The 18003-nt window shown below is 51.6% G+C and overlaps 1 protein-coding gene across 2 annotated transcripts in view; it reads right to left on the reverse strand.

Moving 5' to 3' along the window:
• Positions 1-18003, reverse strand: part of ASTN2 (astrotactin 2) — an 821211-nt gene that overhangs the window by 227545 nt on the left and 575663 nt on the right. For both annotated transcript variants that reach the window (XM_045840430.1, XM_045840429.1), the window contains exons 14-16: positions 12479-12603; positions 8261-8365; positions 5030-5209 (exon numbers count right to left, since the gene is read on the reverse strand). In XM_045840430.1, coding sequence (XP_045696386.1) covers positions 5030-5209; positions 8261-8365; positions 12479-12603 — 410 coding nt within the window. The remainder of the gene's footprint in view (positions 1-5029; positions 5210-8260; positions 8366-12478; positions 12604-18003) is intronic.

The raw sequence follows: 18003 nt of genomic DNA on the forward strand, positions 1-18003 counted from the left end.
CTCACAAAAGGAGGTGACATTTGACTACATTTCTCCCTCCTCCCTTTCTCCTCTCCTCACCCCAACCCCCTGGCTGCCTTTCAAGCTGCCAACATTCCTTTAAAGAGTAGTCTAGAAATGTTGCAGCTGACATTCAAAAGCACATTGTAATGCAAATGGAAATACAGAAATTCATTCTCTTGGACAGTTTTTGGAAATTATAATAGAGATAAAACATCTTTTAAAGGTGGCAACAGGCATTTATCTGAGGGGACAGTCCTATACTATGGCCTCTCCCAATCTAAACTCGAGAGCAGTGCGACCTTCGCATGCAGAATGTCCCTTGGCAGGATCACCACGTCTCTGAACTTGAAAAAGGCATATTAATTGCATACATTTTCTCTTTAACATGTTCTTTATCTCTCCATTTCTCTTTGTGGATTTCCTCGTGTTCATCTCATCTGTCTCTTTGTGTTTCTATTTCTTCCTGTCTTCCTCAGTCCACCTCTCTCTGTCTCTGTTTCTGTTTGTCTGTCCCTCTCTATCTCTGTCTCTTGATTTCTCTCTCTCTCTCTCTCTCTCACACACACACACACACACACACACCCCAGAATAAACAATTCCTTCACAGAGGAATTCCCTCACCTTCCCTCACATATCCCTCACCTTCCATATTCAATTTCTTCATGAAAAAGATAGGCAACTAAAAATTCAGGAAACCTATCCGACTAGTAGTTTCTGCCTCCATCACTCTCCACCTAGAACAGAGGACGACAGGGGATGACACAAGTGCAGATCACAGAGCCCTCTGACATCTCCCCAGCAAAGCCTCACAACTCCATCCCTCTCCACTGGCCCCATCTCTGCAGCTGAACTCACCCAGGTCCCTCTCAAGCCCCGGCCAATCTGCCCCTGTCCTTGGTCCTGAGTCAAGTAACAAGGGATGGGAGTAATCAGCAGCCATGAAACTTCCCCTGCTCCAATACACACACACACACACACACACACACACACACACACACACACACACACATACATATACACACACACACTCCTGGGAACACGGTTTCCTGAGTGGATGTAGCAACTACTTGTATAACAAATGGGTTGAATCAAGATAATAATTAGGTGCCCTGCTCAGTGCTATATGAATCCATCATTGATCTGTCTATTTGCTCATTGGATCCTGTATTTTGCATATGGGACAAGTGATCTTAGTCAATCAGTTTTCCCAAGGTCACATGGCTGCTAAGAAGTAGAACTGGGATTTGAACCAAGATCCACCTGACCACAAAACCTGCACTTTGTCTCCAAATGAGGAAGTCTATCCAAGGGAGCCAGAGGAAGGCTAACTTTGTACAGAGAGTCTTTAATCATGATCTAGGATGCATGTATCAAGATCACAGGTAGGGAGAGCATGTGACTATCGAGTCAAAGAGTGAAATGAAGCTCTGATTGGGAGAAAGGTAACTTTTCAAAATATAGGTATATCCAGAACACAAAAGCATGTAGTAAAACTATTAAGCTGGGGCAGGAGGCTCAAAACTTCACACGGTGCTGGGGGGGTGCACCCTGGAGCAGAGGGACCTGAGTTAAAGGGACCTGATGGGCTGAATAGCCTCCACACTTATCACGTTGCCTGCTGGGACCCAGCTCTTCTCAGTATCTGCCAGATACCCTCTAACTGACCTGTCCAGTGCTCCTGCCCACTCCAGACTAGCCAGATGCTCAGGATGCCAGTTGACAGTAGAGAGCCCCACCTTACTGCCTGGATCTTTCTAGTCCTCTTTGGCATGCCCAGGGCCCCTCTGGAGTCAGTGTCAGAAGGTGGGCCTGTTGTTCTAGCTTTTATTTCATTCTATTACAGGAAAAACAATACAGTGTATGAACCACTATTCCTGCTTCCTAAAGCAGACAGTGCTAATTAATCACAGCTTTCTCCATGATCCCAATTACCTCTACAGAGTGGTCTAGACAAGCCACCCTGATTAATCAGAATTAGCACATAAATCGAAAGCTAAGAACCCCCACATGATAGTGACTGTGTTCCCTACATGTGCCAGCCTGCCCCCTTTCTAGCTATCAGTGGGTTACAAAGAGTCTTTAACAGAATGATGCAGTGTTGGAAGGCTCAGACAGGCTGGTAATGAACAGCGTGGGGGCAGGGCTCACATCTTGTCTATTGTGGTACCCGAGCACCTGGCAGAGGTCTGCAGGAAACTGACAGATTAATGATGATAAACTGTAAAGTACTTTGCAAATGTCTGGGGTTGTTAGCCCTGCCCTGTTTTGGTCTCTTCTTTCTACCTCCTCTTCCCTCTTTGGCCTTCCAGTCAAGGAGATACCACTGTTTAGAGCTGAACACAGATTTCAAAGAATCCCGGAACCCCCACCCTCTCTGATTGAAAGAAAATGTGCAGGGATTGTCCTTTCTCATGATGTAGATACTTCACAGGAAGAAATAAGAGCTGTGGCTGGGACTGCAATCCTCAGCGGGTGCCCACAATTTTTTTTTTTGTTTTAATTTAAGCTACTGTTGTTCATGTACCCGCTATGCCAGGCATCTTACCTACATTATCTCATTTCATTCTCCCAAAAGCCATGCTAGGAATGACTACCCCTCCTTTAACACAGGAGGAAAAGGAGACTTAGAAGCTCCTTCAACCCGGGATACCTGGCAGGGAGGGATTCTGGAAGAGCCAGGGGGACAGGAGGTCCTGCCTGCCCACGGCAGCACTGCTCCTCCGCCTGCGCTCTTCCCGCAAGCTCCGCCCCCAGAACAATGAGCTTCCACACCCGGATTCCTCAGACCTGCTTCCCAGGGGGCCCTCGTTTAGCACAGGTCCCTTCCTTGGTGGCCGTACACAGAAGGGTCACCGACTCTATCTGAATCCAGAGGTCTTTCAACTCTTCAAGGGAAAATTCCCAGCACCTCTGAACACGCGGACATATATGCATGACTCATAGACACGGACAACTGTGTGGGGATTGCCTGAGAGGGTGGGGGGAGGGGGACGAAAGGGGGAAAATTCGGACAACTATAATAGTATAAACAATAAAATATAATTTAAATTAAAAAAACATTCCCCAGTTTCTCATCCACCTCCTCCCCAGCATCAACCCCAAATTAAAAATATCATCAAACCATAGCATTTGATGTTCCGTCTGAGCGGCCACAGCAGGCGGGGCCAGAGGGAGGAAGAGTCACACAGCGGGCTTACGTGGGCCTCAGTGACTCCCTGTGCTCTTCCTGGGAGCGAGCTTGGGTAAGGGAAGAAAGAAAAGCTCATCTGCCCTTGAGGCCCAGAGGGAAAAGCTACCAGGCCAAGTTCACCCAGCAAGTTCTTGGCAAACAGGAAGGCTCCTTGAGTCCTGAAGAGGCCTGAGCTGCGGCTGCATTCTTTCCACCCTCTTCCCCGTCTTACGTGCAACAGACACCGTGGTCTCCGATACGGACACGGAGATTTTTCTGGAATGGAAAAGATGGCGGCTATGGGTGGAGATGGGGAGGGATTTGGCGTTGGAGCGGGGTCCTGGGCCCCACATGCGGGATGAGGCAAAGTAGTTCAGTGGCCAGAATGAGCGAAGGTTTTTATAAACATAACCTAATTGTATTACCTCAAAGTCCTGAAGCTTATTGCCCTGCTTAATGATGTATCACATTATTTATAGGGTGGCACGACGAGACTTCTATTGATTTAATGCACTTCCTTAAAGACCGTCATTGTCACAGCCATAAAACAGAGCTATTCCCAGACAACTCAATTATGTCCCCTGCGCCTATAAACCACCCCGAGCCCCACACAGTGCACACAGGAGGCAGCGAGGGTGGGACCGCACCGGGGAGCAGGCCCCGCAGGACAACACGGAGGCTCTGGAGATGCCACTGGCGGTGGGTCAGGGCTTCACCCAGTTGGGGATGAGGGGCAGCGTGAGGGGCGCTCGACGGGGAGTGTGCAGCACCCCCCACCCCCGCTCTCCTGGCCCCGCTGGGTGGAGTGCAGCCGGGTGACTCTGAGCAAGCTTCCTCCTCCCTCCGGGCCTCGGTTTGCCCAACTGTGACATCAGAGAGCTGGGCCCAGTGAGACCTGCAAGGTCCCTCCGGCTCCATGTTCCGTGGTTTTACCAGTTCTGGTCGAGCCACAGGAACAAGGCGCAAGGACATTTTTGACATCACTCCCTACCCTTTCCTTCCATCCACACTCTTTCTTTTTCAAACTCACTGGTAATAACAGTAACAATGATAACAGGAAGTAGCCCTCATCCTGTTATTTATTAGTTGTTTGTCCTATGGGCACTTGACTTGGCATACTTGTGACTCGTTTTCTCATCTGTGAAATGGGGGTATGAACACATGGACCTAATAAAATACATAACGCACAGATGCGATATTTCTATCTTTCTCCAAATGCTGTTACGTACAGCACATACGTCCCCTTAATGTGGGAGGTAGCCGAGAATATCTACCTGTGTACCCATGTCACAGGAAGGGAAAACTGAGGTGGGAGGGGAGTGGCTTTTCCAAGTGAGCGGCACAGACTGGTCTCCTTCTGGTTTGGGAGATTCCAGTTGTGGTCATAGCTGAGAGTCCCAGAGAGATAAGACCTGGTGACCACCCTGAGGGTAACACCCCTCCTTGGGAAAGGCCTGAAACCATCCCCTTGAACATGTGGCGGTCGCTCCCAGAGGAGCTGGGGCTCTTCTTGGGTTCTTCCAGCCAGCCTGGAGAGAAGGTGCCCCTCCCCACAGCCCTCCCCCCAGGCAGAGGTTTCAAGGAGAGAGAGTGGGAGACGGGAGCCTGCAGAGGGTCAGGGTTCTGGAGTCTAGGCCTCCGCCTTGGGGCTCAGAAAACCCCTGGCTGGAGGAAACTCAGAAACCACCACTCGGCCCCTTGTCCTGTCCGTGGTGACCATGAAGCCCAGAGACAGTCAGGGGCTGCCCCAAGGCCACACAGTTCACACACTGCAGAGCCAGGAGTCGGCTATCTCCCCAGCAGTCTTATGTCCACGCCCCACATGGCCGCCACCCCCAGCAAGCGCCCCGGGCTTACCTTTCTGGTACTGCAGCCACAGCTGTTGCTGCACCTTCTTGCTGGGGAAGTGGATGATGCAGGTGAGCTCGGAGCCGTAGAGGGCCTCCGCGATGTAGTGGGAGCCGTAGTGCTGGATGAAGGTCAGCAGCTCCTCCCGGCTGCTCTCCTTGGTCAGGATCTTGAGGACGTTGGTGAAGCCTGGACGGAGGACGAGCATGGGGAGGTGGTCAGAGTGTGGAGGTTGGTGGCTGGCAGATTGTAAGTGGCAGGGGCCTCTTTCTAGCGTGGGTCTGGTGCCTTGTCCCTCACCACAGCGTCAGCCTGAGGGCTGGCTGCACTAGTCCAAACACGAGCAGCATTCCCTCACCTAACGTAGCAGAGGTCGCGCTCTCTGGTGGGCGCACAGGACACTGATCAAGAGGGAATAGATGGGGGAGGAAGGACTAATTAATGCTCAGTGCCCTGGATCACAGGGGCCTGAAAGTCACAATCAGGAAATCAAAGCTGATAAGCTACTAACATGTATCAGGTGTACCGCTAAACATTCCACCCGCTTTGCGTACTTTAACCCTGGCGCCAGCTGTGCAGCCCACCACAGTGACCCCCCCCCCCCCGTGGAGATGAGCAAGTCAAAGCTCAGACCGCACATGGACTTGCCTTGGTCCTCCAGCCCCTCGGGGTGGCTAGGACTCCAGCCCACTGCTGCTGTCACCCCCAAGTGCTTGCACTGTCCCCTGCACCCAGTCATCCCGGTCGTGACCTGTCCACAGCTACAGCCCAGGGGCTGGCCTGGCCCGGGCTTGGCAGATACTCAGCTTCCTCTTATCTGATTCTTGGCTTAGCTCCCTGTGACGCCAGTTTCCTTTCTATCTCAGCCACGGCCTCCCTACACAGCCGTATGTTCTATTGTACATTGCCAAGTGACTCTTTGCGGCTCTGCTGCCTTTCGTCCATGGCCAAAGAGACCTAAGTCCTCGGTGCCCAGCATGGGGCGCTGCAACCACTCCACAACCACTGCTCCCCTTCCCTCGCCTTCCTCCAACACCCAGGTCTGTTCTTCTGGGAGCCTTAAGATATTCCTGGGCCCCTCCCGCCACTGGATACAACCAGCGACCCTATCCGAGCATCCCAGGCCTCCAAAGCCATCTCCTATGAGCCACCTGCATCAGGCTTTACCCCCACCCAAGTCAGTTTTCTTATGTCTCCTGAATATGACACAGGATACCTACTACCCTTTCTTCATTTGCATCCCTTATCTTACCTCCAACACACACACACACACACACACACACACACACACACGCGCGCGCGCTACCAACTCCACCCCCTCCCACCTCCTACCTGAGTCCCACCTGTGCTTCAAGACCCTGAGAGGTCACCCCTCCTCTGAGGAGTCTTTCCCAGAGTCCTGGCCTAGGTAACTCTTCTCTGTACCTCCACAGTGCTCCACCTCGAAAACATGAGCTCCCTCCCACTGGCCTCTGAGTCGGCATGTGCGTCCTTCCCTGCCCCCACCCCAAGCAGGTCCGGGGCCCAGCTCAACACTCGGGCAGACACACCAATCACCATTTCTGCAGAAACAACCAACTCCACCACATCCCACATCAGAGTAAAACGTAAACGAGCAAGCTCTTTTCGGCATTACAAATGAGCTCCAATTTGCCAACGTTTTTATTTACAAGGGGGTTCTCGGGAGTGTCATTATTGATTAATTAGAGCAGATCCACCTTTGTAGTTCCAACGGGAACATCACAGTCTCTCTCGCAAGTGTGATGTGAAGGTGTGGGTGGGGGGAGCAGAACAGCGTTCAAAGAACGGGTGCCTGATTAGAGGAACAATCTCTCTCCATCAGCCCGTTACCTCGTGCAACCGGGTAATTAATACAGCAGTGTTAATGATGAGGTGGTGTCTGTTAAGCAATAAATAACACCATGGAGATGCCCCGTGGCTCTCTATGCAGGCAGGCACAACTGTAATCAAATCCCTGCTCTGCTCCTGTTCTGCCACTCCCTAGCTGTGTGATCTTGGGCCAGTCACCTAACCTCTCTGACCCTCCGTTGCCTTATCTGAAAAAAGAGAGGAATGATAATGCCTTCCTGGAAGGACTGATATCAGTCCTAAGACATAAAGTGTTAGGAAGTTCTGCCCGATGTCACTAATAATTACTATTTGTACTTCTCAGAGGGTGAAGTCCTCTGACTCCCAGGCTAAACAAGTGACACGTTCACGAACAAAGGACACGGAAAAAGACCAGGTAAGAAATGATACAGTGGATCACGAGGACACACGGGGACCATAACCCACTGGCCGAGTGTTAAGTAAGGGCCAGGGCAGAAAACCCTAGGTCAGGCCCCGTGCTTCCCAAATCCTTCACCCATCCCTTACTTTTCCATTTTCCTTTATATATTTTTAATTCCATCATGAAACATCAGCACCAACCATGTGCTGATTCTCCGTGACAGAGAAGATAGGCGCACGGGACCCAAGCCCCGTCCGCAGCCTGAGATCTGCGGGTGAGACAGGAACGATTCAGCTATGAATCAAGCACTTGCTAGGGCTCCACTAGAGGTAGCGGCTCAGGGGGAATTTCTCGAGTTATCCTGAGGGGAAGGGAGAATGCGGGGGGTGCCTCTGACGGTTGCAGGGTTCCCTGGGCAAGGAGGTCCAGACAGGGGGGCAGCGTGTGCAAAGGCAGAGAGGCATGACAGAACCTGTCCCTTTCGGGAACTACAAATTGTCACCACCAGCTCGGGCTCAGGGTTCCCATGGGGAAGCGTGAACAATGCATAAGTGTGTGTGTGTGTGTGTGTGTGTTGGGAGGGCGTATGTGTTACTGTTGTGCAGAGAAGGGCAGGAAAAGAAATCAGCGGGGAGACACCAGAGGAGTCAGTGCCCGAGAACTTGCCGTCCACAGACTTGAACTATTTCAAGAACATGAAAGGGGGCACAGATTGCCATTGACCCTCCCTCCTGCTCATTTTCCCACACGCTGCTCAGGTCCCCCTTCCTCCGGGAAGCCTCTCTGACTTCCCAGAATGGATATTCCTCGCCGTGGCTGTCCCATCACTGTACTGGCTCTACCGTGGTGTGTCCATATTGCGGTCCGTCTGCTTGTCCATTTGCTCTCCTTGTGAGCTCCCGGGTGGCGGGCTCCGCAGTGCCAGCCCAGAGCCTGGCACACCCTAGGTCCTCAGAAACAGGTGCTGTATTACGCCAAGCCCCCTGGCTTCCGGGGCCGGAGGTCCTCACCTGCTGAAAGGGTGATGGTGCTGAGCTTCACACGGTAGAGGTTGCTCCGGACCCTCCACTGCTGCACCATGGGGTAACCCATGGCCTCGTCATACCTGATGTCTCCTGGGGGAGGGAACGAGAAGGCCGCGTGAGCCCAGCATTTAGAGGCCTCGAGTCGCACCCCCCACCCCCATCCTGCAGTCCTAGGCTGGGGTGTTGGCCACTTCTTCTAAATGGGCATGGGCTGCGCCTCGAAGTGCGGGCTCTCGCGGGGCTGACGACTTTATCTGGAGCCCGACTCCAGGCCTCTTCCCGGCCTCCGCTTCAGCCTCAACGCTGCCTCTAGTCTCTGCGCAACAGCTTGCAAGGCCCCTGTACCCTGCGAACTAGAGCGCATGTGCGGTCTCATCCGCCCGGGTTGGCAACTTGCCACCGGAAACGAGACACCTCGGTGCCTCATTTTCCCCATCTGACCCTGCCGCTAACCTTTGCTGACCTTATTCCACAGGCCCGTTAGGAGACTCAAATCAGGTAACTGGAAATGCTGTATGTAAGGAACCAGGGTCACTCAAGTTCAGCCCGTTCACTGTGTACTGTCAACAGCTGCCTTCCCAGGGCGGCGGCAGAGCGGAACAGCCGTAACAGGGGCCGCAGTAAAAGCCTAACACGGTTGCCGTCCAACCCTTTATGTCTGCTGGCCCCCGTGTAGGCCACTGTTTCCGGACACGGGAACATGATCTAGTCACAGGTATCGTGCAAAATGCACATTAAAGCTTCCCATTTCAAGCAAGACTGAGAAACGCCGGCTAAACAAAGCTCAACACTTTGAAACCCTAAAGTTTCTCAGGACTTTGAATAGATGAATGTGCATGGAAAAGCTCCACAAAGGTGGTGTGCAGCATTTTGCAAACTTCTTTGACCGCGGAACCCCTTTTCTACAGAGAATTCACTGGAACTCACGTCCCAAAGAATATATTTTGGGGAAGCAAGGGGAGGTGGGAGGGGATAATGGAGGAAAGGCGGGAAGGGTGTTCAGGAACAACTGTAAAGGACACGTGGACAAAACCAAGGGGGGTGGGATCAGGGGAGGGAGGTGGGGGTGGCTGGGAGGGGCGGGAGTGGTGGTGGGGAAATGCAGACAACTGTACTTGAACAACAATAAAATAATTTAAAAAGAATAAAAAAGAAAAAAACACGAGAAAATGTCAGCAAGTGGTTAACTTTAGGTGGAGGTTGTATAAAAAATTCTTGTTTTCTGATTTATAGTCTTCTCCATTTTCTAAATTTCCTACTCTGAGCATTTCCAACTCTTTTGTTTATAACCAGAGAAGAAATACATGAATAAGGCCAGTCACATCGTTGGTTATTATTACTGTTGTTACATCTCCTCTGCAAATGGCAGGCACATTTCCTGTCCTTTTCTTCTGCCCCCTGGTGTGGAGGCGCTTACAGAGATGCTTGGTGCTGAGATTAAAATGAGAATCTCATTGGAACAAGTGATTTCTTCCTGGACGTTACTGCAGTATTAAAGTTGTCCATTACTGTCAACTTTTTTTTCCCTCCTTAGCCTTTTCAAACATAATATAATTTTTTTTCAGAGGCTTTCATTTGAAAGTAAAATATTCATGATCCCCAAAGATATGTCCATTGGAGCGAGGTTGTTTTGTTATAAACATGTCCTCTCTGTTTATCTGCTCTGCGTGTCCTCGCCTTTCCCTGCAGAGGCCGGGGAGGGCAGGATCACGGGTGGGGGGTGGGGGTGGTGGGCATGGGGGTGGAGTGCATGTTTCGGGTCACAGCAGAGACCTCAGTCTGTGCAGGACAGCCAGACCCCAGCGCCCAGGCAGCCTCTGCCCCTCCATTCATGCTCGCCCTTGCTCAGATCAAGCGTGGAGGGGCTATTGGCAAGTGGGCCCATTCCAGGAGAGGTGGGCAGACCATGTAGACTATTGATACATCCAAAAGAAAAGGCTAATACTACCTTTGGTTACAAAGAAATTGCCCAAATTGTCTTCGCTGCCTCTTAGCTCACCACCCCAGGCCTCCTGGAAGTGGTCACCACCCCACCCTCCCTGGCCCTCATCCCTGGCCCATTCTGGATTCCAAAAGGGAACGAGACTCTTTCAGTGGAATGCCAGCTTCTCGGAGAGGTTGACGCTGCCGTCTGCATTTCCCCACTTCTGCAGAGCCCAGAACAGAGCCTGATACGCAGCAGGCGTTCAGTGAATAACGAGGCGCTGGCCCTCGCACATTCAGGCACCACCCCTGGTCTTCCGCAGGCCCTGAGCCCCGTCTTTCCCGACTCTATCCTAGACCCCCACCCAGGGGTTGGGGTAGAATGGAGCTTTGGGATAGGGGAAGATTTTTTTTCCTGGTAATTAAAAAAATAACTCTTGAAATGGAACAGTTCCTTTATTAGGACACTTCCAAAGGCCCCTGCATCAAATGAATCACCCTAAAAATTCATACTACTCATGTGGAACCACAGCGCACCCAGCATTTCACATCCATGACCTCCAATTCTCACCACAGTCGTAAGAAAATAATTGCTATATCCCATCTTTTCAGAAGCAGAAACTGAGGCTCAGAGAGGGAAACTGCCCAAGGACACCCAACAATCAGTGACAGAGCCAGGGTCCCCCCATTAGAGCACAGCATCTCCCCATGGACCATGGCAACATGGCTGCAGGAGGTGGTGAACTCCTCGTCACTGGGGATATGCAAGAGGGCCCACCACTCAGCAGGGGTGCTGCAGACCTGATATCCTCACCAGCAAGGAGGAGTGGACTAGGAGTGGACTAGGAGTGGACTTTACAGTCCATGTCAGCTCCGAAATTCTGTGATCTTACAAACAATGGAAATTAAGGAAGGCACAGCAGTTTTTAGACACATTTTATAGAACATTTTTACATCCATGATTTCCTGTGGTCCACCTCTGGGCCTCCCTGAAGTGGGACAGGTCGGGGAGGTGGTGCAGAATACGGGTACAGCACCAGCTTTGGCATCAAGGTCAACCGGGCTTCAGTCCTGACTCGACTGTAGACCAGCCGTGTGGCCTCAGATGAGTTAAACAGCTTCATTAACCAGTCTAAGAGGGGACCGTAACAGCCTGGCGGTTTGCACGGATTAACGCGTGCACAGTGGCTGGCCCCCAGGAGCCTCTCAACACGTGTGGCTCTCCCTGGTCTGAGATCAGGCAGCTTGTGCGAGGTTTCCCGAGCTTGCAAGTGACAGAGGGAATGGAACCTAAACCTGTCGTGTTTCAGGATCATCCCTGAGGGGACAGTGTCCCTGTCAGCGAGATGGCTCAATCGTCCCTCAGGCTGACCCTTGTCCCTGGGCAGTGGTTGAGATAACCAACTACTGTATCAAAAAGGCAGGCTCAGGGCCCTTCCATCTCAGGGAAGTCCCCATGAACAGGGTCGGAAAGGAACTCAGACAAGGCGGTGAGGAACTGGGAAGGCATCGTGAGGTGGGACAGAAATCCAGAGCCTCGGGAGGGGCTGCACAGGACAGGTTGTCAGTAACAGACAGAGAGCTGCAGAGCGGAATAGAAAGGGCAGATGACCCAGAGCCAGGGCACTTGGTTCTAGTCCCCATAGATCTGCTGTGTGACCTTGGGCAGGTGTCTTTACCTCTCTGAGTCTACAGTCCTCATCTGCAAAATGGGAAAAATAACCCTGCAGATGGCTTGGCCCTGATGATCAAAAACAAGTTGCTTTCAAGCGAGAGGGGCTGTGGTTGGAGGGGGGTTGTCCACTGATCTTCTTTTAGAATGGTTTCAAAATGAACCCCATGAAATAAGCCAGACACAGACAAATACTACCTGGTCCATGTATATGTAGCATCTAAAAAAGTTCAACCCATAAAAGCAGAAAGTAGAACGGTTCGGGGGTGGGGAAAATGGGGAGATGTCAGTCAAAGGGTATGAAGGTTCAGTTATGCAGGACAAATGAGTTCTGAAGATCCAATGTGCAGCATGGTGACTACGGTTAATGATATTCTAGCGTGTGCTTGAAATTTGCTAAGAGAGTAGATCTGGCTGGAGCTCAGTGTCTGGAGTCCAAGACCAGCCCCTAGTTCTGCCAGCACATAGTAGGACCCTCAGAAATGGCAGGTCCCTCTTGAAGGGGGAGGCCTGGCGGGGCCTGTCTTGGAGGTGCTGAGGACTGATATGCACCTGAGACCAGGTGTCTGGTCTGGAAGACTGGGGAGGGGTCCGCGTGTGTGTCTTACCAGTGAGCAGCTGGAGGTCTGGGAGGGGCTCGGAGAGGACCCCCCGGCACTGCTCCTCCACCGGCAGCGGGATCACCAACAGCCCGTCGGCCAGCTGAGGGAAGTCCTTGATGAAGTTGTTCTCCCTGCGGAGAGGAGCAGAGAGACTGCCAAATCGAGGAAGCGGAGGCTGCTGGGGGCTGCTGGGGCAGGAGGCTGATATTCCGAATAGAGACTCAAGAGTGGGCAGGTGGCTTTGCTGCACCACCGCTGGCTGCTGAAATCCCAGCTCTGAGATCATGGTGCTAATGACAGGCTCAGAATGGAGCAGGTGGGGATCAATGTCACTCACCAGCTGCGCCACCTTGGGTGAGCTACCGTTCCTCTTACCACCTCAGTTTCCTTGTTTAAAAAGTGAGACCTCAGCATCCTCATACACACTTAATGGGCTACAGTTCTCAATTACGTAGGACGCAGTCTGATGCTCTATAAACTGTGTATTTGGCTGTTCAGCACCCCTTGCACCAGCAATGGTGATGGCAAACCAGGCTGTGAGGGGACTGAGAACAGCACGGAGTGCTTGAAGGAAAAGGGGGTGAGGTTAGACTGCAGAAAGGAAGGCTTGAAAGAATGGGTATTTTCCCCTGGCTGGTGTAGCTCAGTGGATCGAACGCTGGCCTACAAACCAAAGGGTTGCTGGTTCAATTCCCAGTCAGGGCACATGCCTGGGTTGTGGACCAGGTCCCTGGGGGATCATACAAGAGGCAACCACATGCTGATGTTTCCCTCCTTTTCTTTCTCCCTCCCTCCCATTCTATCTAAAAATAAATAAATAAAATCGTTTAAAAAAAAAGAAGGAAAGGGAGTTTGTATGTTAAAGTAGAAGGACCCTAAGAGATCTTTTGGATCAAACTCCTCCTTTTCAAGAGGGGGACACCAAGGCCTGGAGAAGGGCAGTGACTCACTCAACAATGACCAATGGGTTATACTCAACCCCAGGGCTCCCAACTCCCAGGCTGGTAATCCTCTTGCCCTAACTTCTTGGGGTGCCTCTATCCCTTACCTGTAGGGATACGGGAGAAAGACCCCTGGGTGGCCTCAGGTTACTGAGCCCTGGACAAGGAAGGGTAATTTTAAGCGGGGCTCAGTACTAGTGTGCCACAGAGGGGCAGACTTTCATCTTCTAGAAAACAGACCTGCCTGAAAACAGAAAGGCCTGCTGAGGGGAAGTAGTGAGCTTCCCGTTTCTGGGAGTATGCAAGCAGGAAACTTGATGGCCATGTGGTATGGAGAGCATCGAGGGCATTTCTGTACTAAAATCTGATTTGGAGATCCTCAGAGTTACAGACACGGATTGTAACCGGAGAGGAGGAGACAGGGAGGAGAGGGGAGGAGAAAAACAAAGGGAGGGCGATGTTCATCACTTCGTTTGCACCCATGAAATGAGCATCGGAAAGAGGAAAGCAGCAATCTGTGACGCCAAAGCAGTGCCTTTGAAGCCTGGATCTCTGGCCCTTCAAAAGCAGCTGCGTAAGCAGTGGGGAGGCCTGGGTCACCCCCACATTCCTGCACACCCCGCCCCAGGGACCCTGCAAAGCTCACCATCCACTCGTCTCTTTAGTGAACACCTTCTCCATGCCCGACCCCAGAGGAGGTCAGAGCCCAGGGGAGGAGACGTTACCCCCACCTCCACACCCCAGCATCTTCATTTTCATCATTACCACAGTCACTCCTGACCCTTTATTTATTGGTTCTTACAACTTGCTAGGATCTGGCTTAGCAATTTACATCCTTTTCATCCTTTAACCTTCACCTGCGAGATCATTATTGTCCTGATCGTCTGACTGGGGGAGAATGAGGTTCGGATTTAAGAGGCAGCAGAATTGGGACTGGAACCCAGGTCTGCCTGACTGCAGGCTGAGCCAGGGACTGTCTGCCAGGCACGCTCGGGCATCGTGGTGCCTTTCGAGGTCCGTGTGTGTATATCTCAGGGTGCTATGTTGTGTGCCTGTGATCATGGCATCTGTCTAGGTGTGTGTTTGTTGTTAGCCTTTGATTTCCCTGCAAACCTGAATCTTCATGTCAAATCCTCGCTGGCGCTGTTTTTATAATCCCAGAGGAGGGGAGCACAGAGCCATCCTCTCCGCGCCCATGCATCCCTCCTCCAGTCCCCCTGCCTCTGGTCAAGCCAGGCTTCGGTCTGTGGGCAAATCCAAGCCCAAAGGGACACTCGGAGGAGCACAGTGGGAACCTCAGGACGGCTGGGGGCCTGGCTCAGGCTCCTGCTTGGAGGAAGGCTTTCCCCCTGAGCTTCCAGGGATCAGGGAAGGTCTTGAAGAAGCACCTGAGAAAAAGGGAGAAGATGGAAGGGTGGGACTTCACAGGCCAGTGCGGAAGGCTGCGGGGGAGGCAAGGAACGAAGCAAAGAGGGACCGGACAGCAACAACAAAGACCAAGGATGGTTCCCCAAGAGCGGGCCGTTCACTGCCAAAGGGGCGACGGCCGTCCTGTGAGGCCTCTGCCAGCAGAGGGCGCCCAGGGCCTTCACATCAATTAGCTGTCTCTGGAGGCAAGGCAGAGATGGGAACCTCCGCCCGGGCAAGTTCCCCTGGGCTGAGACTCTTCAGTCGGAACCCAGAGAGCAGCTTCAGAACCCACCTACCTGGGAGAAGTGAGGGGGAGGCTGGCAGGGTGCTGGCTGAAACTCAGTCAGAAACCAAGTTCAGATTCTCAGAGTCTGTGAATGAGCGAGTGAGTGTCTGTGCGTACAGTTAAAAACTACCAGGCAACTAACTAATCCTAATAATAGGAAGATAGGAAGAATGTGTAATATTTATTGATTGATCGTATTTGTTGAGCATCATCTATATTCTAGGTAGTGTGCCAAGATATAATGGGTTGGCCAAAAAGTCCGTTTAGTTATTTCTGTAAAATAAGTAACACATTTTTTTATTTTCACCAATAACGGTATTGGTTTGGATATTTTGAGTATGTCAGCTATCTCCCATGTGGCGGAACACTGATTGTTCTGCACTGATGTCTCAATTGGACCACTATCAACCTCAACCGGTCTGCCCGACTGTGGAGCATCGTCCAGGGAGAAACCTCCCGCACGAAACTTCACAGACCGCTCCTGACACGTTCCTGCAGCCACAGCACCTTCGCCATACACCGCACCGATCTATTTCCGTGTTTCGCTTGTGTTTCTAAATTTCTTGAAATCATAAAGCATCATATGCTGAGAATGTTGTGTATTTTCTTCCTTTCACTTGCGTTTTTAAATTTCTTGAAATCATAAAGCATCATATGCTGAAAACGTTGCATATTTTCTTCCACCTTCAATATTGAAATGGCTACCCACAAATTTGCCAATTTTGATACGTTCTGTAAAATGCACACTGATGTGACAATACCATCTAACGAAACTGTTTTGAATGAAGTTAAAGACAACGAAGTGCTACCGGAGCCACCTTACAGAAGAGAACAATTTCGGGGGCCAACCCTATCTAGATGCGTATGTGTGCGTGTGTCGTTGTAACCACACGAGAACTCTGTGAGACACCTACTGCTCCACTCCCATCGTGCAGATGAAGACATGGACGATCAGAGGTTACGGGATTTGTCCAGCTGAGGTCCGCCGTCAGGAAGTGGAGCCGAGACCTCGCTGCACCATCAGGCCCCCAGCCTCGTGTGCTGCCCTCAGCAAGCACACATTCAGCGGCTCCTCAGTCCGGAGCCTGTGCTCTCGGTCACCGGGTCTACCTGAGATCAGGTAGTTCTCTTCACAGTCAGAGCAGTCTGTGCTCGTGTGCCTGTAGATGTGGCTGGATGCCTTTGTGTGTGTGTGTGTGTGTGTGTGCACGCGTGCAAAACTGGACACTGCTTTTCAAACAGCCACAGGGCCCTTGTTCCTTTAGATGAAACTTTCCCCCCTCTTATAAACCTTTTATAGATTCTTTCATATTTATGAAAATATTTTACATCCATGATCTTATATAGATGTACAAGTATTTACAAAAACAGTTCCTTCTGGGTTGATAGGATATGGAAGCAATTCATCAAATTGTAAAAATAGATCCTGGGCCCCCTGGGCTCAACAGCTCTGGGAGTGAAAGGCCTCCTCCAGCCCACATTGAATGGGGCCTCTCCTGTCCCAGAGACGGCTCTGCACTTGGGGCAGACAGCGCTGCGGAGTTGGGGGAGGAGCCTCCATAGCCCAGCCCCTGCCTACTTCCCCTGCCTTACTCCATAAGCACGGCCACCTACCCACGTTTCTACACCTGCACTGATTGTCCCTCAGGTCCTCTTATGGGCTATACTCACCCCCTAGAAATGGGCTGGCCGAGGTTTCTCTCTCTCTCTCTCTCTCCCTCTCTCTCTCCCCTCTCTGGAAAGCTCTTGCCCACCTCCCCACCACACCCTGCACCTGGCCAATCCCTGCTTATCATTCAGACCACACATTCCTTCTCTGCCTTTGAGGAATCTTCCCAGGATCAGCTCTCCTGCTACATTCTCTCATAGCATCTTGCTGTTTTGTTCCGTGAAGAGCTTCACAGTTCCTAACCACAGACGGGCTCATGGGGACCTTACTGAATACTTACTCGTCCCATTGGACTCTGGCTCCATGGGACCACGACTGTGTCTGTCCCATTTATTGCAACTCCCCCACCCAGGGCCTAGCACTGTGCTTGTTGCCTACAAACTGGACGCTCAATGAACATTTGTTAGGGAAACAAAGGGAGGAATCCAAGAGCACAAGTAATGCATATAATGACCTACGTATTTTGACAGAGTCCTTTTTGATGTTTTATCACAAGGTCCCAGCATGCTTCAGGATTCAAGGGAAGCGGCGGGTGGGGGTTTGTGCCTGAAATTCCAGCTCTTTCACAGGAAGTTAGTTTCTTCCTCTAACTCCTTACATGCGTAGGCACCTTGGCTTCTATGGAGCTCAGATGAGAGGCCCGTGCCCCCTACCCCTGCGCCAGTGGGGACCAGATGGGAAAAGCGCTCTCTCTTAGCCAGGGTCGGTCAGACCTCCCACTCTCGGTGTGCAGGTGTGCGCGGGTGTGCATTCACGTCACGTCGTGGTGGAGGGACAGAGGATGAGGAATGCCAGCAGGGGCAAGAGGCCTCATGAAAATACCGCCTCTTCCACAACACCATTTAATTTTCCCCCAGCTGGAATACATTTTTGCTATCACTTTCCTGTCCTGTCCCTCGTTTGTGAGTGAGTTCCAGAAGCGACCCTGGGGTCTGGTAGTAGAAGGGTCTCAGGCTCACAGTCATACAGACACGGATCCCAGTTCTGGCTGTGTGACCTTGGGGAGGTCACTTGTGCTCTGTGAGCCTTAGTGACTTCATCTGAACCAAGGGCACAATGAGTTTAACTTCAAGGGGTTGGGCGGAGGATTCATGGAAAGGTATCTTCAATGTCCGTACCCTTTCCTGAATCCCACACTGAATTCTGAATCTCTTAAGAGCCTCAGGGAGCCCAGCCCAGTGCCTGCTCACAGTCTGACGCCCTAAGTGTCTGTCAGATTGTATGT

The sequence above is a fragment of the Phyllostomus hastatus genome, unplaced genomic scaffold, assembly GCF_019186645.2.
Source record: "Phyllostomus hastatus isolate PE091 unplaced genomic scaffold, TTU_PhHast_1.1 phas_contig_34, whole genome shotgun sequence".
Lineage (NCBI taxonomy): Eukaryota > Metazoa > Chordata > Mammalia > Chiroptera > Phyllostomidae > Phyllostomus > Phyllostomus hastatus.